The sequence below is a fragment of the Odocoileus virginianus genome, chromosome 18, assembly GCF_023699985.2.
Source record: "Odocoileus virginianus isolate 20LAN1187 ecotype Illinois chromosome 18, Ovbor_1.2, whole genome shotgun sequence".
Classification (NCBI taxonomy): domain Eukaryota; kingdom Metazoa; phylum Chordata; class Mammalia; order Artiodactyla; family Cervidae; genus Odocoileus; species Odocoileus virginianus.
In genome coordinates this window covers 22500105-22525713 of record NC_069691.1, presented here as the reverse complement: position 1 = coordinate 22525713, position 25609 = coordinate 22500105, and the positions used below count along the sequence as shown (strand labels likewise).

At 36.6% G+C, this 25609-nt stretch overlaps 1 protein-coding gene and 1 pseudogene across 7 annotated transcripts in view; both read right to left on the bottom strand.

The window, feature by feature from the left end:
* Positions 1–25609, bottom strand: part of RIC1 (RIC1 homolog, RAB6A GEF complex partner 1) — a 141981-nt gene that overhangs the window by 60292 nt on the left and 56080 nt on the right. For 3 of the 7 annotated variants that reach the window (XM_070480446.1, XM_070480447.1, XM_070480445.1), the window contains 2 exons: positions 20217–20296; positions 4692–4799 (listed from right to left, as the gene is read on the bottom strand). In XM_070480446.1, the coding sequence (XP_070336547.1) occupies positions 4692–4799; positions 20217–20296 (188 nt within the window). Of the gene's footprint in view, positions 1–4691; positions 4800–6581; positions 6681–9526; positions 9636–20216; positions 20297–25609 lie in introns of those variants that run through there. The other 4 variants (XM_070480448.1, XM_070480451.1, XM_070480449.1 and 1 more) reach the window with 4 other exon arrangements.
* LOC110144626 (cytochrome c oxidase subunit 7C, mitochondrial pseudogene) lies at positions 622–1107 on the bottom strand (annotated as a pseudogene).

Genomic DNA, 25609 nt, shown 5'->3' with positions numbered 1-25609 from the left:
ACCCGATTCCTCTGGGTCTTCCCAGTGCACCAGGTCCAAGCACTTGTCTCATGCACCCAACCAAGGCTGGTGATCTGTTTTACCCTAGATAATATACATGTTTCAATGCTGTTCTCCTGAAACATCCCACCCTCGCCTTCTCCCAGAGTCCACAAGTCTGTTCCATACATCTGAGTCTCTTTTTCTGTTTTGAATATAGGGTTATCGTTACCATCTTTCTAAAGTCCATATATATGTGTTAGTATACTGTAATGGTCTTTATCTTTCTGGCTTACTTCGCTCTGTATAATGGGCTCCAGTTTCATCCATCTCATTAGAACTGATTCAAATGAATTCTTTTTAATGGCTGAGTAATATTCCATGGTGTATATGTACCACAGCTTCCTCATCCATTCGTCTGCTGATGGGCATCTGGGTTGCTTCCATGTCCTGGCTATTATAAACAGTGCTGCGATGAACATTGGGGTGCATGTGTCTCTTTCAGATCTGGTTTCCTTGGTTAAAGGCTTTTTTCTATCCTATCTCCATGAACTGTATATGTTCCCCCCACCAGGTGGAGGCAGAAAGCCATGCTTGTACGGTTTGGTTCCTAGACATTCAAAATTCCTCACACAAGTTACATTCTTTTTTTTTTTATCAAATACATATTTAATTAAGAAACTAATAATGCATTATTACCCAAATAAAATGTAAGCATGTGTTCAATTATCATGTTCCATATTTCAGAGAAGAGGCAATAAGGATTTATGCCATAAGTTTATTTACAAACGTATCTAGGATGCTGAGTTGAAGGGTTTGATCCTTTTAAGAGACTGCACCTCTTAATATGTTCCTCTTCTATCTGTCTCATGGGTTACTTTTTAAGCAGTTGGTGTCTCACTATAAAGAAAGGTGCAGCAAATCCAGACCCAAAGAACAAAGTCATCATAGCTAGTAACCTCCACTTGTTTTCCACTGAAAATGATATATTCTTCCCTGGACCCTCCTCGTAGTGGCTCCGACGAACCACAGAGGTTGTGAACCTCCGGATGCTCTGTCCCAACATAGCGCTGTTGGAAGCTCTACAAAAGATCGAGACTGAAGGAGGAAGAAATGGCGGCCGCAAAACGCGCGCTGCTTCCTCACGACCTTGTTTCTCCACAAGTTACATTCTTAAACAGAATCTCTATGCTGAAATAAAATCCGAGACGAAGAGTTAACATGAACTTTTGTAGCCCTCATCCCATTTGAAAGTGAATAAAAACACCAAAAAGGCATTCCTTTTCTCTGAGGAGAATTAGAGTGAAAAAGGATAGAATAAACAAGGCAAGACAATAGTCAGCCACTTGCACACAATACTATTTAATATGTTCTAGTATCTGTACTGTATTCTAATAAGAGAAACAATAAAAGAAGCCTTTCATTACAACTGTGAACCAGAAGGATTTAAAACACATAGGTACTGCATTCATATACAATAGCTTAATGTGTTCACATATTGCATCCATATAGATCAATATTTTTTCCGAAACCTATCCCCCGGCCACTCAGTTCTCAAGCCCAGTTTCTTATGTATTCTTTCAGAACAAGACCTATTCTACCACCACCAGCTCTCTTTAAAAAGAGGGATAGTAATGTTAGCATTATTACATACAACATACATTGCTTTTTTTTTAATCCAACAACATATTTGGGAAGTGTTTTCAAGGAAGAGTGCCTTCAATGTTTGTACAAAAGCAGAAATATCTTATTAAGTAATACAGACTATGTTATACCATTTGAAACGAAGAAATGAAGTAGGCTTCATAGTCAACAAAAGTCAAACAATTTGAGTCAGTGCAATCTCAAAAACGACAGAATGATCTCTTCATTTCCAAGGCAAACCATTTAATATCACAGTAATCCAAGTCTATGCCCCAACCAGTAATGCTGAAGAAGCTGAAGTTGAATGGTTCTATCAAGACCTACAAGACCTAGAACACACACCCAAAAAGATGTTCTTTTCATTATAGAGGACTGGAAAGCAAAAGTAGGAAATCAAAAGACACCTGGAGTAACAGGCAAATCTGGCCATAGAAGCAGGGTAAGCTAACAGAGTTCTGCCAAGAGGACGCGCTGGTCACAGCAAACACCCTTCAACAAGAGACAACTCCACATGGACATCGCCAAATGCTCAATACTGAAATCAGACTGAGTATATTCTTTGCAGTCAAAGATGGAGAAGCTCTATACAGTCAGCAACAAGACCGGGAGCTGACTGTGGCTCAGATCATGAACTCCTTATTGCCAAATTCAGACTGAAATTGAAGAAAGCAGGGAAAACCACTAGACCATTCAGGTATGACCTAAATCAAATCCCTTACGATTATACAGTGGAAGTGACAAACAGATTCAAGGCACTCTGATAGACGGAGTGCCTGAAGAACTATGGAAAAAGGTTTGTGACACACAGGAGGCAGTGATCAAAACCGTCCACAAGAAAAGGAAATGCAAAAAGGCAAAATGGTTGTCTGAAGAGGCCATACAAATAGCCGAAAAAAGAACAGAAGTGAAAGGCAAAGAAGAAAAGATAAACCCATTTGAATGCAGAGTTCCAAAGAATAGCACTGAGAGAGAAGAAAGCCTTCCTTAGTGATCAGTGCAAAGAAATAGATGAAAACAACAGAATGGGAAGGACTAGAGATCTCTTCAAGAAAACTAGAGATATCAAGGGAACATTTCATGCAACAATGGGAACAATAAAGGACAGAAATGGTATGGACCTAACAGAAGCAGAAGATATTAAGAAGAGGTGGCAAGAATACACAGAAGAACTATACAAAAAAGATCTTCATGACCCAGATAACCATGATGGTGTGATCACTCACCTAGAGCCAGACATCCTGGAATGCAAAGTCAAATGGGCCTTAGGAAGCATCACTACGAACAAAGCTAGTGGAGGTGATGGAATTCCAGTTGAGCTATTTCAAATCCTAAAAGATGATGCTGTAAAAGTGCTGCAGTAAATATGCCAGCAAATTTGGAAAACTCAGCAGTGGCCACAGGACTGGAAAAGGTCAGTTTTCATTCCAGTCCCAAAGAAAGGCAATGCCAGAGAATGCTCAAACTACTGCACAACTGCACTCATCTCACATGTAGCAAAGTAATGCTCAAAATTCTCCAAGCCAGGTTTCTATAGTACATGAACGGTGAACTTCCAGATGCTCAAGCTGGATTCAGAAAAGGCAGAGGAACCAGAGATCAAACTGCCAACATATGTTGAATCATTGAGAAAGCGAGAGAATTTCAGAAAAACATCTACTTCTGCTTTATTGACTATGCTAAAGCCTTTGCTGTGTGGATCACACCAAATTGTGGAAAATTCTTAAAGGGATGGAAATACCAGACTACTTTACCTGCCCCCTGAGAAATCTGTATGCAGGTCAAGAAACAACAGTTAGAACCAGACATGGTACAACAGACTGGTTCCAAATAGGGAAAGGAGTACATAAAGGCTGTATACTGTCACCCTACTTATTTAACTTATATGCAGAGTACACCATGAGAAATGCTGGGCTGGAAGAAGCACAAGCTGGAATCAAGATTGCTGGAGAAGTATCAATAACCTCAGATACGCAGATGACACCAACCTTATGGCAGAAAGTGAAGAAGAACTAAAGAGCCTCTTGATGAAAATGAAAGAGAGTGAAAAAGTTGGCTTAAAACTCAACATTCAGAAAACTAAGATCAAGGCATCCGGTCCCAACAATTCATGGCAAATAGATGGGGAAACAATGGAAACAGTGACAGACTTTATTTTTGGAGGGGGGGGCCTCCAAAATCATTGCAGATGGTGACTACAACCATGAAATTAAATGACGCTTGCTCCTTGAAGAAAAGCTATGACAAACCTAGTCAGAATATTAACAAGCAGAGACATTACTTTGCCAACAAAGGTCCATCTAATCAAGGCTATGGTTTTTCCAGTAGTCATGTACTGATATGAGAGTTGGACTATAAGGAAAGTTGAGTGCTGAAGAATTGATGTTTTTGAATTGTGGTGTTGGAGAAGACTCTTGAGAGCCCCTTCGACTGTAAGGAGATCAAATCAGTCCATCCTAAATGAAATCAGTTCTGAATACTCATTGGAAGGACTGATGCTGAAGCTGAAGTTCCAATACTTTGGCTATCTCATGTGAAGAACCAGAAAAGACCCTGGTTCAACCCTTTTCCAACCATGATCCTTGGAAAAGACCCTGATGCTGGGAAAGACTGAAGGCGGGAAGAGAAGGGGACAACAGAGAATGATATGATTGAATGGCATCACTGATTCGATGGACATGAGTTTGAGCAAGCTCCAGGAGTTGATAGGACAGGGAAGCCTGGCGTGTGCAGTCATGGGATCACAAAGAGTTGGATACGACTAAGCAACTAACTCAACTATACCATTTGAATAATTCTAGATCTTATAAAAAAAATTTCTAAATAAAATTATAGTTGATGTATCCCAATTGTGGGATTATTATTATTACCGTAATATATATATAATAATGTACCATCTTGTAAGCTTTTACATTTTTTATAAGGACTAATCAAGAATTTCTAGGACTAAAAAGAAATGATCCTCAATGACAAGAAGTAAAATCAACTTTCTTATTGCTCATGCAATTAACAAACCATACACTATATACTGTCATCACAAAATGCAAAGTTTAATAACCAAAGTACTGTACCTCATGATGGGTGCTTGCAAATCCAGTATTTTCCTCATCTCTAAATTTAATGCTGGAGCACACTGTTCTTCCTTAAAATGGGGTGTACCTTTCATTTGTGGGCTTCCTCTAAAAAAAAAAGAATATATAGGATTACAGAGAAAGATATTTAATTCAATCATATGTACAAATCAAGTGTTCATCCTTTAGGTTCTCAAGTAAAAAACATATTTAAATTCGATTTTAGCAGACAATATCTATCAATTAGAAATTAATGTGTTTGACCAACGTAACCTGTGTTGGGGAGGGGCTGGGAGTGGAGGGAGAAAACCAAAGAAACTAAAACACAAACACACACACACATGACAGGATAAAAGTGAATTCTCAGAGGAACCAAGAGATAACTTATTTAAAATGACTGATTGCCTTTTTCTGAGTTGGGCAACTATGGAACTTACATACCATTCTATCATATAGTACACATCTGAAGTGATCCAAATCGTCACCTCATCTTACCTTAGTCACACCTCACTCTTGCTTTTTATCCTTTAGGTGCGTATCAGACAGAAAGTCAGATTCAGAGATACAATTAGGAGATGTTCTAAGTAAGTGGTAATAAATGGCAAAATGGCTAAATGCAAAAACTCCCTGGCACTAAACGGCTGCACGAGAGCAGCTAGGCCAATGCCCAATATAACTGAGCTGTCACACACAACTCCTCAAAAGGACTATAAAGCTGTTTTGGAATCTTTTTTTTTTATATATATATTTTATTTATTTGGACCATTCTTTCTCAATGCCTGTGCTAGGATTTAATAGCTATCTGTCTATTCTCCTACTATCAGCTAACTCAAGGCAACAGTTAGTCTGCCTCCATCATCTTTTCATCTTGTTAGCTATAATCCTATAAACCAATTTGTCAATATTACTAAAATTATGTACAAAGAGTCTAACAAATTAAACAGCTTTTAGGAGTCCTAGCTTTGAGAAAATTATCTGGATGCTAAGAAAATTATTCAGATACTTTTTTAGTTTTAAGTTATTTCCCATATTGAAGCCTGGTGGGGCTTTATCATCATCCAGCTACTGCCATATGCTGGAATATCTAATTATTTCTACATGTCTGAATGGCTAAACTGGCTAATGTTTAACCAAACATGTTCATGTTCAATTAGTATATCTGACTGATATGATACCCTTAGAAGGCCACTATGAATTATTATCAATAATTTACAGGAATCACACCTGACTAATCACACAAACCACTGTGATGAATTTCCTGAGACATTCTCCACGTACATCTAGTTTTAAAGTTATTTTTCAAAGTAATACATACACATATTGATAAAAAGTTAAACAGTGCTAGAAGGCTTATGACCAAGAAAACTACAGAAGTAGTCTTTTTTCAGTAATGAAGCAGCCAGCTTGAATTCTTTGAGCTGTTGTCTTTTTTATTTACTTACGTATTTTTAAACCATGTGTTTACACTGCTTTAGCATCATTAATTTTAGACATTATTAACTTTCTATTCTCATCTACCCATTTTCCCCCATCCTCCCAACATAATTATACCAAATATTTTCATTATGATGATTATATAAATATGTTTCACTTCTGGGTCAAGTAGTGTTCAGTAATTAAAGTTCTTTCCTTATATAACTTGCTAATCTTCTTAAAGTTAATTTTACCACATGCCTCTATTTGCTTGATTTCCTTTAAACTTATACCTAATTGTCTCATACTCCTTAACAGCTCTGACAAAACAACTCTCAATATAATCTTCTATTTGGTCAAACCTGTTAACAGAACTTACCATTTCCATCCCCTGTCCCTGCCTCTGGGGTCACCACTCTTTATGCCCAATGGCCTACTGCCTAAGTCTAATGCATAGCTATCAAATATGATATTTACTTTGTCATCATCCTTATGATTTCTTTGCTTCTTTCCTATGGTGAATCCTTTATTTTATAGATCCCGTATCTTCCTCGGTTCACATATTCTTGGGGCTTCCTGGAAAGGTGCATGAGAAGTAAACTTAGAACTCTCAAGTCTGAAATGTTTCTATTTTATTATGACACTTGAATGAATGCTTGTCCCTCCAAAAAAGAGTATGATAAAGGCATTTCTTCTGCCACTGTCCTACATCCTAACAGGGTCCCACAAATGTTTCTTCCAATGCTTTTACTGAATTTAAAATTTCTGCTATCATAATTCTCAATTCCAGGAACTTTCTCACCAATTTCCCCTTTTTTCTTATACCATCAATTTTTTAAAATTAGGCAATACCTGTTTAAAGTTGATTATTATTATCTCCCCAAAGTGTTTTTTTTTCCCTGCACTATTTCTTTTCCATCATTTGCATTTTTTAAAAAGGTTTATTTATTTATTTGGCTGCACTGGGTCTTCTCTGCAATGCGCAGCCTTTCTCCAGCTGTGGCACAGGGCTCTAGAGGGTGCAGGCTCAGCAGCTGCAGCGAGCCGGCTCTCTAGTCGCAGTACACGGGCTTAGTTGCCTCATGGCACGTGGGATCTTCTCCATTCAGGTATCAAATCCACATTCCCCACACTGGAAAGCAGATTCTCAACCTCTGGACCACCAGGTCCATCTATTTCCTGTGAGTTTCCTTTTTTCTGTTGTGTGTGTCTATTTTACATTGAAAACTTTCTTAAGATGGCTAACAATCCTTGACTAACAATATTTCTTCATGTTTAACAGGTTAGCAAGAAAAAACAAATTATAAGCTCTGTGAGTTTAAGCTGGGTTGTCAACGGAGGACTTCAGTATACTGGCCAGAAGTCTTCCAATATGAGAGCCTGTTGGGTCATTCATCTGGAGTGATTTAATTTCTCCAGGAAGAATCCCTCAATCCTGTCTGGGATTTAAGTATGGAAGCCAGATGTCTGGAGCCAAGCAAGGGAAGAAAGTTTGACATCGTATCATTCAGCACAACAACTTTCACTTAATCCCCATCTTAGGTTAGCATCTCATCCTTGCCCTATTCTGTGTCCAGAATCCCTGTGGTTTAAACAGATAGTATATTTCCTGTCTCCTGTGAGGTAAGAACATAGAAATTCCATTCCCTGTTCAGATTTTTCAAACAATCCCCATTTATGGCCCCCTATATTCTGTGATATTAGTGCCTGAACCATTCTAGAGTTCTGATCAAACAAGCTGTTGTTCATCAATATCATATATGCAACCACAGGCTCTCAGGTTTGATATTCTTCTTGAGTCATTTATTCTTATTCATCCAATTTTTTGGTTATTGGTTAGATATTTCCAGCTGTCATTAAAGGTAAAAACAGTATTTCAACTTTTCGTTCTAATTGGTGATTTTCAAGAAAAAAGCAGAGGTCTTCCCTGGTGGTACAATGGATGGGAATCCGCCTGCCAATGCGGGGTACACAGGTTTGATCCCTGGTCTGGGAGGAGTCTACATACTGAGGAGCAGCTGAGCAGGAGCCCCATAACTACCGAGTTCATGAGCTACAACTACAGAAGCCTGGGCGCCTAGAGCCTGTGCCCCATAATAGAGGAGCCACTGCTTGCCACAACTAGAGAAAGCCAGCACAAAGCAACGAAGATCCAGAGCAACCAAAAAAAGAAAAGTGGAAACCTCATTGCTATGCTATGCTAAGTCACTTCAGTCATGTCCGACTCTGTGCGACCCCATCCCTGGGATTCTCCAGGCAAGAACACTGGAGTGGGTTGCCATTTCCTTCTCCAATGCATAAAAGAGAAAAGTGAAACCTCATTTTTAAACCCATCTTTAAACCGGAAATTATTTTCTTTTTTATAAATACTATCATTTAGTAAAGCTAAAGTTATTAAGAACTGTATGGCAAATTTAAGTAAATTCTGACTTCTCAGTGACTTTCACTGCAAAATTAAGACATATATTTCACAGTATAGTTTCCATTGCTTCCTCTAAATGTACTAAAAATGCTGTAAACTGTTAAAATCACAGTAACAAAAAAATTAACTTTCTGATCAAAAATACTACTATTAATAACTCAACTATAATTTGAAAGTACTGCATCAGATTTTTGAAAGGGCGGGCTTCCCTGGTGGCTCAGATGGTAAAGAATCCACCTGCAATGTGGGAGACCTGGGTTCGATCCTTGGGTTGGCATGATCCTCTGGAGAAAGGAATGGCTACCCACTGCAGTACTGTTTCCTGGAGAATTCCATGGACAGAGGACTCTGGCGGGCTACAGTCCATGGGGTCATAAAGAATCAGACATGACTGAGCAACTTTCACTCATGCATGGAAGATGAGGAGGGAAGGGTAAGTTAAAGCCTAACTATGAAGAGCAGTGAATGCCAGGAGGAAAAAAAGGCAGTAAATTGAGCATTCCCTAAATATGAGTATACAATAAGTTCTGCACACATCTCAATCGACTGATTACCATCCTTTGAATCAGGCATTATTATCTCTATGTTTCCAGAAAAGAAACTGAAGCTTCAGTTTATTATTAAGAATTCTGTTTATGGTCACACAACGAGTAAGCAAAGGAGCTGACACGTGAGCCAGTGGCTTCAATACCAGGTGCTAAGAAACTGAGAACTAGTAGAATTAAAGAGGTTAATAACAACATTTGTGTACACAAAGAAATATTACAATGAATGCCAAAGAAGGGATTAGGGATACAGTGGGGAGGAACAGTCCGTAGATTACTTAGGAGACTATTAGTAAGAGTACACAAAGGCATCTACTGGCAGTGGCAGTAGAATGTCTTTTCAGACAACTTTATCATAATCTTTTTTGAAAGGTGATAATAAAAGCATATTGAGAATTATAACTCTCAGTAATAGAGGCTTCTCAGAGACAGACACAATCACACTGTATGCATACCTGGTTGTCATTTAAGCTACTGAAAAATAATGTTTTTCATTCTTGGGCACATAAAATTGTGCTTTTCTGACCACTGAAAATAAGGTACGACCATGTGACTTGTTTTGGCCTATAAAACACAAGGGGAAGGGATTTGTGTTACTTCTGGGCAGAGGATTTAAGAGACAACACTTAGCACATGATGCTCTGCTTTAATCCTCTATCTCAGGGACTTAGCTGTCATAAGCTTAGCTGATGACATATAATACAGCGGTTTCTTGGTGTCTGGAGAGGTCTGGTTTCAGGACCCACCATGCATACCAAAATCTACTGATACTTAAGTCCCACAGTTAGTCCTCTTTACCTGTGGCTTTGCATTCACAGATTCCACTAGCCATGTGTTGTGTTGTACTATATGTTTATTGAAAACAATCCACTCATAAGTGAACCTGCATAGTTCGAACCCATGTTGTTCAAGGGTCATCTATATACTATGTCAAATAACTATAAGAGTTATTAGACTGTGGTCCAATAAAACCCAGCAATAGTCTGTGATTATCATTCATAGGTGATTTTATTAAGTATGCAGTCTGAGGAGCAGAAAGAATGAAGAAAGATGAACGTAGCTTAAGAGACCATGGGATGCCACCATGCATACCATCACACATATAATGGGGGTCCCAAAGGCAAGGCAAGAGAAAGGAGGCAGGAAGAATAACTGAGGAAATAATGCTTAAAAATGTTCCAAATATAATGAATTTTACATGAATCTACGATCCAAGGAACACAGCAAACTCCCAAGAAGGATAAATTAAAAAAGATTCACACCAAGATACATAATCTGTAAACTACTGAAAGACAGAATCTTGAAAGCTACAAGGGAAGTGATTTGTCATATACAAAGGATCCTCAGGACTTCCCTAGTGGTCCAGTGGTAAAAAATCCATTGTGCAATGCAGGGGATGTGAGTTCAATTCCTGGTTGGGGAAATAAGATCCCACATGCCACATAGCAACTAAGCCTGCATGCTCATTCATGAACACCTTATTGCCAAATTCAGGCTTAAATTGAAGAAAGTAGGGGAAACCACTAGGCCATTCAGGTATAACCTAAACCAAATCCCTTATGATTATACTGCAGAAGTAACAAATAGATTCAAGGGATTAGATCTGACAAGACAGAGTGCCTGAAGAACTATGGATGGAGGTTCGTAACATTGTACGAACCTGTAATATTCCTGTAACAGGAAGCAGTGATCAATACAATCCCCAAGAAAAAGAAATGCAATAAGGCAAATGGTTGTCTGAGGAGGCCTTACAAATAGCTGAGAAAAGAGAAGAAACGAAAGGCAAGTGAGAAAAGCAAAGGCATACCCATCTGAATGCAGAATTCCAAAGAATAGCAAAGAGAGATAAGAACAATTTCTCAAATGAACAATGCATAGAAACAGAGGAAAATGATAGAATAGGAAAGACTAGGATCTCTTCAAGAAAATCAGAGATACCAAGAGAACATTTCATGCAAAGATGGGCACAATAAGAATAGAAATGGTAAGGACCTAACAGAAGCAGAAGATATTAAGGAGAGGTGGCAAAAATACACAGAAGAACTGTACAAAAAAAGGTCCTAATGACCCAGATAATCACTCACCTACAGCCAGACATCCTGCAGTGGGAAGTCAAGTGGACCTTAGGAAGCATTACTACAAACAAAGCTACTGGAAGTGATGGAATTCCAGCTGAGCTATTTTAAATTCTAAAAGATGCTGCTGCTAAAGCGCTGCACTCAATGTGCAAACAAATTTGGAAAACTCAGGAATGGCCATAGGACTGGAAAAGGTCAGTTTTCATCCCAATTCCAAAGAAGGGCAATGCCAAAGAACGTTCAAACTACTGTACAATTGCACTCATTTCACATGCTAGCAAGGTAACGTGCAAAATCCTTCAAGTTAGGCTTCAACAGTATATGAACCGAGAACTTCCAGATATTCAAGCTGGATTTAGAAAAGGCAGAGGAACCAGAGATCAAATTGCCAACATCCGATGGATCATAGAAAAAGCAAGGGAATTCCAGAAAAACATCTAATTCTGCTTCATTGACTACGCTAAAGCCTTTGACTGTGGATCACAACAAACTGTGGAAAACTCTTAAAGAGATGGAAATACCAGACCACCTTGCCTGTCTCCTGAGAAATCTGTATGCAGGTCAAGAAGCACCAGTCAGAACCGGAGGTTTAAAATTGGGAAAGGAGTACATCAAAGCTGCATACTGTCACCCTGCTTATTTAATCTCTACGCAGAGAATATCATGCAAAATGCCTGGCTAAAGCTCAAGCTGGACACCACCCTAATGGCAGAAACTGAAGAGGAACTAAAGAGTCTCTTAATGAAAGTGAAAGAGGAGAGTGAAAAAACTGGCTTAAAACTCAACATTCAAAAAAATGAACATCATGGCATCTGGTCCCATCCCTTCATGGCAGCTAGATTGGGGAAGAAATGGAAACAGTGACAGACTTATTTTCTTAGGCTCCAGAATCACTATGGATGGTGACTGTAGTCATAAAATTAAAAGACGCTTACTCCTTGGGAGAAAAGTTATGACCAAGCTAGACAGCACATTAAAAAGCAAAGATATCACTTTGCCTACAAAGGTCCGCCTAGTCAAAGCTATGGTTCTTCCAGTAGTCATGTACGGATGTGAGAGCTGGACCATGAAGAAGGCTGAGCTGAGCATCAAAGGTAGAACTGCTGCTTTAAAACTGTGGCACTAGAGAAGACTCTCGATAGTCCCTTGGATTTCAAGGGACTTCAAGGAGACCAAACCAGGGTTAGGGGTTAGGGTTAGGGTTTTCCCTTCCAATCCTCAAGGAAATCAATCCTGATTATTCACTGGAAGAACTGATACTGAAGCTCCAATATTTTGCCCATCTGATGCAAAGAGCCAACTCACTGGAAAAGACCAATGCCAGGAAAGATTGAGGGCGAAAGCAGAAGGGGGCAGCGGAGGATGAAATGGTTGGATGGTATCATAGACTCAATGGACTTGAGATTGAACATACTCAGGGAGACAGTGAAGGACAGGGAAGTCTGGCATGCCGCCATCCATGGGGTAGTGAAGAGTTGGACACGACTGAGAAAAGAACAACAACAATGAATAAAAAGATAATTCTAAATCTACATTATGGGCTCACAATGCATAATGATGTAATGTGTGACAATAAGAAAAAATGAGAGGGATGAAGTTGTACAGGAATATAGTTTTGGTATTGAAATCAAGTTGTTATTAATTCAATCCAGGTTGTTTAAATGTAAGATGCTAAGTAATTCCCAAGGTAACCACTGAGAAAAACAAAATATACAGAGAAAAGGAAATGAAAAAGGAATCAAAATTAAACACAAAAGAAGACAGTATGCAGGAACTGAGGATCAAAAAAGATATGACACATGAAAAACAAATAGCAAAATAGAATTCCTTTCTTATCATCAATTACTTTATATGTAAACAATTAAAAGACACATTGACTGGATAGATTAAAAAAATATATATGATCCCACCTCTAAGTTTTCTATAAAAAACTCATTTTAGAGCAAAAGAAATAAGTTGAATATGAAAGGATGAAAAAAATATTTCATGCAAATAGTAACTAAGACAAAGCTGGTGGTTGTAGTAATTTCTGACAAAATACCTTAAATCAAAAATTGTTATAAGAGATAAAGGACATTGCATATTGATGAAAGAGTCGATCCGGCAAGAAGATATAACTATTATAAACAGGTAAAACTTTTAATAGCAAGAGTCTGAAAACTTATGAAGCAAGTACTAAAGCAACTGAAGGGAGAAATAGTTCAAAAGTAACAATTGGACATTTCAATATCCCACTTTCAATAATGCACAGTACAATTAGACAGAAGATTAGTAAGGAAATAGAGAATCTGAAATTATAAACCACTCAGACCTAAGACATATACCAAACTACCAGGTAACAGCAGAATACACATTCTTTCACAAATGTACATGAAACATTCTCTAGGATAGAACACATTAGGTCACCAAAATGCCTCAATACATTTAAAAAGATTGAAATCATGCAAAGCATCTGATCACCATGGAATGAAACTACATAGCAACAACAGAAGGGAAATTAGAAAATATACAAAAATGTAGAAATTAAACAAGTCTGAGAGACAGCCAACAAGTTAAAGACCAAAAAGAAAATTAGAAAATCCTTGAGACTAATGAAAATGAAAACACAACGTCATAGGGGGCAGTAAATGCAGTCATCAGAGGAAAATTTACAGCCAAGATGCTTACACTTAAAAAAGAAGAAAAATCTCAAATCTATAACCTAACTTCACACCTTAAAAGGAACTAGAGAAAGGGGAAACTTAAAAGAGTTGGACATGACTTACTGACTGAACAACAACAAAACTAGCAGAAGGAAGGATATAATTAAGACTGGAATGGATATGAACAACAAGAAAAAAAACCAGAGAACTGGAAAATAACAGAGAAAATCAAATAAAGCACAGGTAGTTCTCTGAAAACAGCAACAAAACTGAAAAACCTAAGGAAAAAAGATTCAACTTACTAAAATTAGAAAGAATGGGCATTATGACTGACCATAGAGAAATAAATGGATTATAAGAGAATTCATATATTTAGTGATCTTGAATGTCCTTCTTTTCCGGACACACACATTGTCAAATACCCAATGGAAGTATATTATGTTTAATAACTCAAAAGGCAACCCAGACAATAACAACTGCAACTTACTAAAGACCTACGAACTCACTGTTCTTCTCTTACAGATGCACAAAAACAGAAAATGACCGAACAAGCAGCTTTTCCAAAGTCAATGCCTGCAAAAAGTAGGACACAGATTGAACCCAGGTGTCTCCAATTTCAAATTCTATTCTCTTTTCCACATCTCTAAACTGCTATGTATTTATTAGAAGTAATAATACCAAGTCCAATATCATAAGAAAGAATGAAAAATGAAATTAAGCCAGTTTTAGAGTTTTGTTTTACTGATGTATTTTTCATGAATTAAAAGCAGTTTCACTATGCAATTAAATAAGGGCTTCCCAGGTGGTGCACTGGTAAAAATTCCACCTGCCAATGCAAGAGACAAGGGATCCCTGGGTCTGGCAGATTCCCTAGAGAAGGAAATGGCAACCCATTCCAGTATTCTTGCTTGAGAAATTCCATGGATACAGAAGCCTGACGGGCTACAGACCATGGGGTTGCAAAGAGTCAGACACAACTGTGCACATGCACGTGCACGCAATTAAAATAAAGGCTTACTTCTCTTAAAAAAAAAAAAACTCAACAGGCATTTATTTCAACAAGGTCTATTTGTGCAGGAAATCTCAAATACTTTAAATGCCAGCTAAAGAAAACAACATGGCAGATAACCTGATAAATCGCAGAGGGGCAAGGAGGGGTATGGAGGGCACAATACCACAGGAACATGGGACAGGAATTTCAAAAGTACAGTTTTCCCGGCAACATAACTTACCCAAGGCCTATCTTCAATTCAAGCATCTTTGCCTGAAATGCTATTATCACTTTAAGGGATGTTCACTTGGCATCTGCCATTTTATACTGCCGTTAAATACTTTTTTCTTCATTAGCATCTTCTACCTTTCCAGCATCAGGACAGCTAATGTCTCACAAATGATACTATAGCACACAATAAGTGTTTGAAGATGATAATGAAAATGAATCTAATTTCAGATTTTCACATCTTCCCCCCCCCCCTAGTTTACTGAGGTGTAACTGACATAGAACCCTGTATGAGTTTAAGGTGCACAACAAAATGATTTACATATATATTTTAAAGTAATTACGTCAGTAAGATTAACATCCAACACCTCACATAATCACAATTTTTTTTCCCTTGTGATGAGACCTTTTAAGATCTACTCTCTTACAACTCAGATTACCAAGTTTTAAAATGTCTGGAATGTGTTAGACTTGATCCAGAAAGTTCTGGCAGTCCGAGGTGAATTCTGGACCAAAAGGCTTTGATTCTCCAACCAGAGTTCTGGTAAGGCTCAGGATGTTTTCTTTCTTCAAACTCCATACCTCATATGGCATCATTCTGAGTCAATCTAATTGTTTACCAGAATGTCAATAATGAAAGCGTTTTGGGATGAAATAAAATGATGATATCTTAAATGTGCTAAAACATACCCAGTGAAAAAAGACCAGAAACTGTTCAAGTTGACTGACAGGGACATAGATGGTCAGTCACTTTATTATTATAATAACAGAAAACTGGTGCCAAATTAGCCCTCCAGATACAATTGGAAAAAAAAAAAAAACGACAAAATATAAGAAGCAGTTTTCAGACACTGCATAACAAAGCAGCACAGGACTGTACTCCTGAGTGAAGGGAGGCAAACAAAGCTTTCTGGTAGAAGTCACTTTCGAGATTACCATGTGAGTTAGGAGAACGCAAGCATAATACAGCAGACCTGTTAAGTTGAGGAGAAAAAGATTACAGTTTAGGGAAGCAGAAGCAGCTATTTGTGGAACAGAGTACAAGAGAGGCAGGAGATACAGAAAAAGAGCTCTGGAAACCAACATAGGTTCCCCTTAAATGTTGCTAAATACTAAGCTATGCATGTATATAGGGAAACTCCACAAGGTCAGCCAAAGAAAAACTTCAGAGTTTCAAGTTGTACCTCACATAAAGGGCTTGGGGAAATTCTAGTTCTGACCATATCAAACAGACCTGTTTAAAGACCCAGGACGTTAGTACAGAGCTCAGAAGTGCTAATGTAGCCTACAGGTTGAATCCGCCCTAAAAATACATAAATAAGCTCCAAAAGGATCAAGAAGATCTCCAACTTAACTGCTTTCCAAGACAAACCTCAGCATTCTCTAAAGCAAAAGAATAAAAATCAGACACTTGATATGTAATACAATGTCCATCCTTTAATCTTAAATCACTAGACATGTGATATGCCCCAGCAATTCAACTCCTAGGTATTTATTTACTCAAATCTAAAGCTAACTGGAGAGTGAAATGAGACTGGAATCTGAAAAAGCAGACTAGGTTCACAATTTCACTTTTTAATGTTTATATGTCTCTATTTGTGCATTTAATATAATTTTTTAAAGATGATACTCCATTTACAGGTTTCACAAAACACTGGATAAATTTCCTGTGCTGTTCAATATATCCTTGAAATCTATCTTACACTCAATGGTTTATCTACTACTCTCTCACGCCTATATGGCCCCTCTCCTCACAGGTAACCAGTAGTTTGTATCTGTGAGTCTATTTCTTTTTTATTATATTCATTAGTTTGTTATATTTATTTAGATTCCACATAGAAGTGATATACAGTATTTGTCTTTCTTTTTCTGTCTTTCTCTGTCTGGCTTATTTCACTTAGCACAATGCCCTCTAAATCCGTGATCTCTGCATGGAGATCAAACCAGTCAATCCTAAAGGAAATGAATCCTGAATATTCATTGGAAGGACTGATGCTGAAGCTGAAGCTCCAATCCTTTGGACAACTGATGTGAAGAGCCGATTCATTAGAAAAGACCCTGATTCTGGGAAAGACTGAAGGCAGGAGAAGAAGGGGACAACAGAGAACGAGATGGCTGGATAGCATCACCCAATCAATGAACATGAGTTTGAGCAAACTCTGGGAAGCCTGGCATGCTGCAGTCCATGGAGTCACAAAGAGTCAAACATGACTGACTGACTGAACAACAACCTGTTCTAAGATAGAGCATGGCTCCCCTGGTGGTTCCATGGTAAAGAATCTGCTTGCAATGCATGAGACATGGGTTTGATGCCTGGGTCAGGAAGTTCCCTGGAGAAGGAACTAGCAACCCACTCCTGTATTTTTGCCTGGGAAATCCCATGGATAGAGGAGCCTGGGAGGTTGCAGTCCACAGGGTCATAAAAGAATGAGACATGACTTAGTGACTAAACAACAACAAAGATGGAGCAAATGAGAAAAGATAGGCAGTCTGAGAGTTAAGATGCTGTCACATAATTTGACGATGCTGAGATACTCTAGACAAACTCATGTGATAAACTCATAAGATTCAGAGAAGAGAAGCAAGAGACAAGAGCATTTCTAAAACTGAGAAGATGACTGACTACTGGCCTCAACTATGCTGCCTCTATTCTTTAAGACTATTATAAACCACTCCAGATCATTTATCCTTTTTTTTTTTTTTTTAAATTCCTAACTCCCCAAATAAATCCAAGAGTAACAGATGACTAGATGGGAAGAGAGGGATGAGGCAGTGTACTACTGGTGGTTAAATACACAGATTTTGAAGTTAAAACATTTAAGTCTGATCCTGAGTGTGTCATTTATTAGTGTGCGACTCTGGGTGGGTTACTTGGCCTCTCTGCTACAAGTAACTGTCCATAACTACCTCATCTGGTTGCGACAGGGATTAAATGAGTTTGAAAAGTGCTTAGAACAGTGTCTTGAACAGCATAAGTGTTTACAATGGCACAGATGATAATAATACACTCTTAAAACTAAATTTTTTTCATTTAAAAATTTTATACAATTTTTAAAGGTTACTTTCCCTTTATAGTTATTAGAAAATATTGGCTGTATTTCCATTGTTGTGCAATACCTCCCTGAGCCTATATTACATCCTATAAAAACTAAGTATTTTTTTAAAAACTCTCCTCAAATCAGATTTTAAAAACCTAAGCCATATAATCCTGCAAAGCCTAAAGAAGAAAATATTTTTATTCCCATTTTATAAACAGGTTCTACTAGAAAAACTAAGAAACTTACTAGACTAAAAAATCCAACTAGAAAATAGTCTAGCACACAAACATTCGATCAGCCAAAAAGTTTGTTTGGGTTTTTTCAGTCACATATTTTGGCCAGCCTAATACATAACAGACTGACTAATTTGCTCTGTAAAACTATTCCTATATAAGAGATTTTATTTGATTTTATGTAGCAGTTACTAGAAGTTAGACTCTAAAAAAAGTATACTATCAACTCAAAAGCAAAAAATGTACAACATCCCATGGACAGAGGAGCCTGTCAGGCTACAGTCTATGGGATCATAAAAGAGTCAGACACGACTGAGCAACTAACACACACAGAAAACATTAGACATGAAGTTAAAATTTGGTGAAGGAAAAGTGTACAAATAATAGCAGTTGTCCATATTTCTTTTTCCATCTACTAGGTGCTTATCTAAACATTTAATATGCATGATCTCATTTAATCCTTAAAATAACTGCAACTGCTATCTCATTCTACAGATGAGGAAACTGAAGTTTTAGAGGGATTAACTTGATAGAAGTCATACAGCTGAAAAACAGCAGAACTGACATTTAATTCCAGGTCTATCTGACATCAAAGGCTATATCCCCTTTCATTATTATTCATGCTGCTCTAAGGCAAAACATATTTTATTGAGGCTCACGTACTAAAAAATCTTCAATATAATGAAGATCATCCAAGTCAAAAAATAATACAGTAATGCTCTTTATATCTCTAGCTTAACATACACAAACAGCCAAATTCATGCATTGTTGGAATACTACCTTAGTAATACAAGGTAAGAAGCTTTTTAAAACCTCTGGAAAACAAAAAATGAATCTCAAAATACTATTTCAAAACACTGTAAATATATGTAAATCACGTTGGTGAAATGAAGTAAACTGTATTTTTCACTGTTTCCAGAGATGTCATTTACCTCCCCTGCCCATCTAGAAGAGAATAATAATAATAATCACCTATAAGGTGATCCTGTTTATTGCTTTTTATTTACAGGAGCATGTCTAAATTGAGAATTAAAATGGATTACCTTTCCTCTTATAAGATTGCTTTTACCTATTTATTTTTGAAATCTTTGTGTTTCTTAACAATTTATATGATTCCGTCACAAAAAAATAGTAAGCCTTGGTCCTACTGACTGCATGATTTTCCCCCAGTTTGCTACTTTTAATGTTTGTCTGTTTTACCATTGTTAATTTTCAGAAACTTAAACTTTCATATAATGAAATCTATCTTCTCTTTCACTTCTTATATAACCAATAACATCTGTCTCCCACCATCTAGAAACGTGATAAATAATTCATTTATATTTTCATCCAGTTTTAATGGCTTGATCTTTTTTTAAAAAGGTGTCATACTTGAAAATTATGTTTATTTCAAAAGTTCTTTCAATAAAATGTTCTTATTTCAAAAGGCAAACAACAACAACAACAAAACAATATAAAACATACTGAACAACATAAAGATCAAAAGTCCAAGTTCCCTCAAATTCTTTCAGGGCATGTGCTTAGTCTATGCATATACTAAAGTATACAGGAAAAAGTACCTATAGCTTACTGACATTTTATCTGTTCTCTTCATAATCTCTTAGCTCATACATCCCCATTAAAGACTAAAGAATGCTAAAACTAGAGTATATTAATAGTAATTCTGAATGTTCAAGAAGGCAGATAGTATTGGGTTGGCCAAAAATTTATTTGGATTTTTCCATAAAACATTATACAGAATATATTCATCCAAGATTTCCAGACTTACTATAGAATTTTTTTATTCAAGTGACAGCAGTTTGAAGACCTGGTAATTTCTGAAACAGTGTTTTTGGAAATGCTGGCTCAGCACTTCAGACAGCCCTAAACTGCAACATTTTGTGAATACAAAGTACGGAGATCAAATATTTAAAAAATAAAAGATAATGAACTTACTTGGGATACACTGGTTCATAAAGGTACTTGTCCCCTCTTGTAGATGTTATGTGAAAAAACAAGATGTAGCCATTTGCCGTCTGAAAGATAAATTTTATTTACCATGAATTAAAGGGTAAAGCTATGACTGTAACCTTAATTTTAATTTTATTTAAAGTATTTATTTCAAAGTATTTCTTTCTTTGAAAATATTTTACCCTTAAGAATACTCTCTTGAAGACCTACAGCTAAATTATGCAAGTAAACGAATCACTTTGTTTCAGTATAATCTATCTTGTTTATAAAGTAACCCATGAAAGGGATTTATAGGTTTCGAAATATTCCATAGGTAATTGAAATTAATTTATAATATGCTGTAGACATTAGTATTCTAAAATAACTATTATTCAGGTAATAGATGGTTATTTTGCAAAATATACAACAGAATGTTCTGAACTCTGGAATAATATGGCAAAATTTTTGAGTTTTTAAAGCAATGACATCACCAAATGCTAATAGTATGATGAAATTCAACATACTTTATACATTTCAAAATCAATAAATCAGCCTGATTTATTACAAAATACTCTTGAGACAAGAAAAATAGAGAACCTTCAATTTCAAAAGACTGAACATCAGCTAACTTTTCTAAGTTAGCAAAATGCTTCAAACTGTATTAAGTAGGTCAGAAAGAAAAATACCATACAATATCACTTATATATGGAATCTAAAATATGACACAAATGAAACTTATTTACAGGACAGAAACAGACTAACAGACACAGAAAACAGCCATGGTTGCCAGGGTTGGGGATGGACAGACTGGGTGTTTATTAAGCAGATACAAATGGTTATAAAAGGAATGGACCAATAACAAGGTCCTATTGTACTGCACAGGGATCTACATTCAATATTCAATATCCTCTGATAAACTATAAAGGAAAAGAATATTAAGAAGACCATGTGTGTGTATATATAACTGAATCACTATGCTGCACTGCAACTAACACAGCATTGCAATCAACTACACTTCAATTAAAAAATTATAAATTGTACTAAAACAAAGTGTCATATGATCATGGCAGATATCTACTTGTGAAGTTCAACCAACCATTTTACATTTATATAAATATAGAAAAAGCTATATTTAGCTTTTTCTAAACAAATACTTTCAGACATAACAGAATCAAGTGGCAATGTTTTACCCAAACTACTTTATATTCATACTGAATTCTTGGCATTTTAGTGGCAGGACAGCTTTTACCAAAAACAGAAAAAAAAAATTAAAAAATTATTCAAGGTTTCAAATTTCTTTCCAGTACAAGTTTTCTGTTTTTCATATAAAGGAATGCAAGAGGAAATACTCAATTTCTTCAGCAAAGCCAGGTGTTGTGTTTTTAAGCTAAAAACTTTAATATTTCATAATGTTTTCCAAAACTCTAGTTCAACATACTGGGATACCAAAGGTAAAATCCTCCAGATAAGATAGTCATTCTAATTCCTCATGTGCAATTTTACATTGCCCTAATGTGAAAACTATGAGATAAAAAATGGATGCAAATCAAACCATACTTAAATACTGAAAGTTTTACAGATGTCACGACCCCTATATAGATTAGTGACTGTTTAAAATGTGTAAACTCTACTACCACATGGGCTAGAAAAGTGAAACAACATAGTACAATACTTAGATAAACAGCATACATACTTTGGAATATCAGTCACTCAGAGTCAAAAGTTTAACATTTCACAACATCAAATGCTAATAATATACTGAGAATTTTAACAATTGCTTAGAAGACTATAATGCCAGGGAAAATACAGCATCACTTTGCCCCAGCAGTTAGAAACTTTACATAGACAGTATACTAGATGAAATTACAAACATGGCTTGACTTACTATTTTGATATTCTGTATCAATCATCTCTACTAGGTAAAGTTGGCTTTGCGTGTATATTAAATGCTATATATTTCCAGATATTAATGACATTCATCAGTAATAATTTCATAAACATGCCTGCCTTTGAACAACGAAAGTTTTGATAGTAAACGATTGTTCTTAAAAAAGAGCATTATGGTGAATCTATACCAAAGTGGTTATTATTATGTTGTGAGACCATAGTTAGACGGTCCTTCTCTTCCTATCCCCAAATACTGCAAATTGAAGTATATAACTCAATAAGTATATTGCTCAATCTACAGGCAACAATTTCGAAACTTTCTTCTAGTATACATAATAAACATAAGTACACCCTCTAAAGCCAGCTTTTCTAAAAAGTTAATGAAAAGACAAAATAAAGACTTCAAACCTCTCTTTCCTGTTATCATCCCTAATCTTAAAATATTTTTTTCTTTCTCCAAGGCATATCACTGGATTATACGGCTTTAACTACAGAGGTCCAGGAAGCAAGTTAGAACTGGACATGGAACAGACTGGTTCCGCATTGGGAAAAGAATACCTCAAGGCTGTATATTGTCAACTTGCTTATTTAGCTTATATGTAGAGTACATCATGAGAAATGAGAGGCTGGATGAAGCACAAGCTGGAATCAAGGTTTCTGAGAGAAATATCAATAACCTCAGATACGCAGATGACACCACTTTTTTTTAATTTTTAAAATTAATTTTGTAATTTTAATTGGAGGCTAATTACAATATTGTAGTAGTATTTGCCATACATTGACATGAAATCAGACATGGGTGCACATGTGTTCCCCATCCTGAAGCCCCCTCCCACCTCCCTCCCCATCCCATCCCTCAGGGTCATTCCAGTACATGAGCATTGAGCACCCTGTCTCATGCATGGAACCTGGACAGGTGATCTAATTCACATACGATAATATACATGTTTCAATGCTATTGTTTCAAATCATCCCACCCTCACCTTCTCCCACAGAGTCCAAAAGTCTGTTCTTGACATCTGTGTTTCTTTTGCTGTCTCGCATACGGGGTCATTGTTACCATCTTTCTAAATTCCATGTATATGCATCAATATACTGTATTGGTGTTTTTCTTTCTGACTTACTTCACTCTGTATAATAGGCTTCAGTTTCATCCACCTCATTAGAACGGATTCAAATGCATTCTTTTTAATGGCTGAGTAATATTCCATTGTGCATATGTACCACAGCTTTCTTATCCATTCGTCTGCCAATGACATCTAAGTTGCTTCCATGTCCTAGCTACTGTAAACAGTGCTGCGCTTAACACGGGTACACTTGTCTCTTTCCATTCTGGTTTCCTCAGTGTGTATGCCCAGCAGTGGGATTGCTGGGTCATATGGAAGTTCTATTTCCAGTTTTTTAAGGAATCTCCAGACTCTTCTCCATAATGGCTGTACTAGTTTGCATTCCCACCAACAGTAGGAGGGTTCCCTTTTCTCTGCACCCTCTCCAGCATTTACTGTTTGGAGACTTTTTGATAGCAGCCATTCTGACTGGCATGAGATGGTACCTCATTGTGGTTCTGATTTGCATTTCTCTAATAATGAGTGATGTTGAGCATCTTTTCATGTGTTTGTTGACCATCTGTATGTCTTCTTTGGAAAAGTGTCTGCTTAGTTCTTTGGCCCATTTTTTAATTGGGTCGTTTATTTTTCTGGAATTGAGCTGCAGGAGCTGCTTGCATATTTTTGAGATTAATTCTCTGTCAGTTGCTTCATCTGCTATTAATTTCTCCCATTCTGAAGGCTGTCTTTTCATATTGCTTATAGTTTCCTTTGTTGTGCAAAAGCTTTTAAGTTTAACTAGGTCCCATTTGTTTAGTTTTGCTTTTATTTCCATTACTCTGGGAGGTGGGTCATAGAGGATCCTGCTGTGATTTATGTCGGAGAGTGTTTTGCCTATGTTTTCCTCTAGGAGTTGTAGTGTTTCTGATCTTACATTTAGATCTTTAATCCATTTTGAGTTTATTTTTGTGTATGGTGTTAAAGTGTTCTAGTTTCATTCTTTTACAAGTGGTTGACCAGTTTTCCCAGCACCACCTGTTAAAGAGATTGTCTTTTCTTCATTGTATATTCTTGCCACCTTTGTCAAAGATAAGGTGTTCATAGGTGTGTGGATTTATCTCTGGGCTTTCTATTTTGTTCCATTGACCTATATTTCTGTCTTTGTGCCAGTACCATACTGTCTTGATGACTGTGGCTTTGTAGTATAGTCTGAAGTCAGGCAGGTTGATTCCTCCAGTTCCATTCTTCTTTCTCAAGATTGCTTTGGCTATTCGAGGTTTTTTCTATTTCCATACAAATTGTGAAATTATTTGTTCTAGGTCTCTGAAAAATACCACTGGTAGCTTGAATGGGCTTGCACTGAATCTACAGATTGCTTTGGGTAGTATACTCATTTTCACAATATTGATTCTTCCGATCCACGAACATGGTATATTTCTACATCTGTTTGTGTCCTCTTTGATTTCTTTCATCAGTGTTTTATAGTTTTCTATATATAGGTCTTTTGTTTCTTTAGGTAGATTTATTCCTAAGTATTTTATTCTTTTCATTGCAATGGTGAATGGAATTGTTTCCTTAATTTCTCTTTCTGTTTTCTCATTGTTAGTGTATTTCTCCATGTGTCCTCTTTGATTTCTTTCATCAGTGTTTTATAGTTTTCTATATATAGGTCTTTTGTTCCTTTAGGTAGATTTATTCCTAAGTATTTTATTCTTTTCATTGCAATGGTGAATGGAATTGTTTCCTTAATTTTTCTTTCTGTTTTCTCATTGTTAGTGTATAGAAATGCAAGGGATTTCTGTGTGTTAATTTTATATCATGCAACTTTACTATATTCACTGATTAGCTCTAGTAATTTTCTGGTAGTCTTTAGGGTTTTCTATGTAGAGGATCATGTCATCTGCAAACAGTGAGAGTTTTACTTCTTCTTTTCCAATCTGGATTTCTTTTATTTCTTTTTCTTCTCTGATTCCTGTGGCTAAAACTGCCAAAACTATGTTGAATAGTAGTGGGGAGAGTGGGCACCCTTGTCTTGTTCCTGACTTTAGGGGAAATGCTTTCAATTTTTCACCATTGAGGATAATGTTTGCTGTGGGTTTATCAGATATGGCTTTTATTATGTTGAGGTATGTTCCTTCTATGCCTGTTTTCTGGAGGGTTTTAGTCATAAATGGATGCTGAATTTTGTCAAAAGCTTTCTCTGTATCTATTGAGATAATCATATGGTTTTTATCTTTCAATTTGTTAATGTGATGTATCACATTGATTGATTTCTGACAACTGAAGAATCTTTGCATCCCTGGGATAAAGCCCACTTGGTCATGATGTATGATCTTTTTAATATGTTTTGGATTCTGTTTGCTAGAGTTTTGTTAAGGATTTTTGCATCTATGTTAATCAGTGATATTGGCCTGTAGTTTTCTTTTTTTGTGGCATCTTTGTCTAGTTTTGGTATTAGAGTGATGG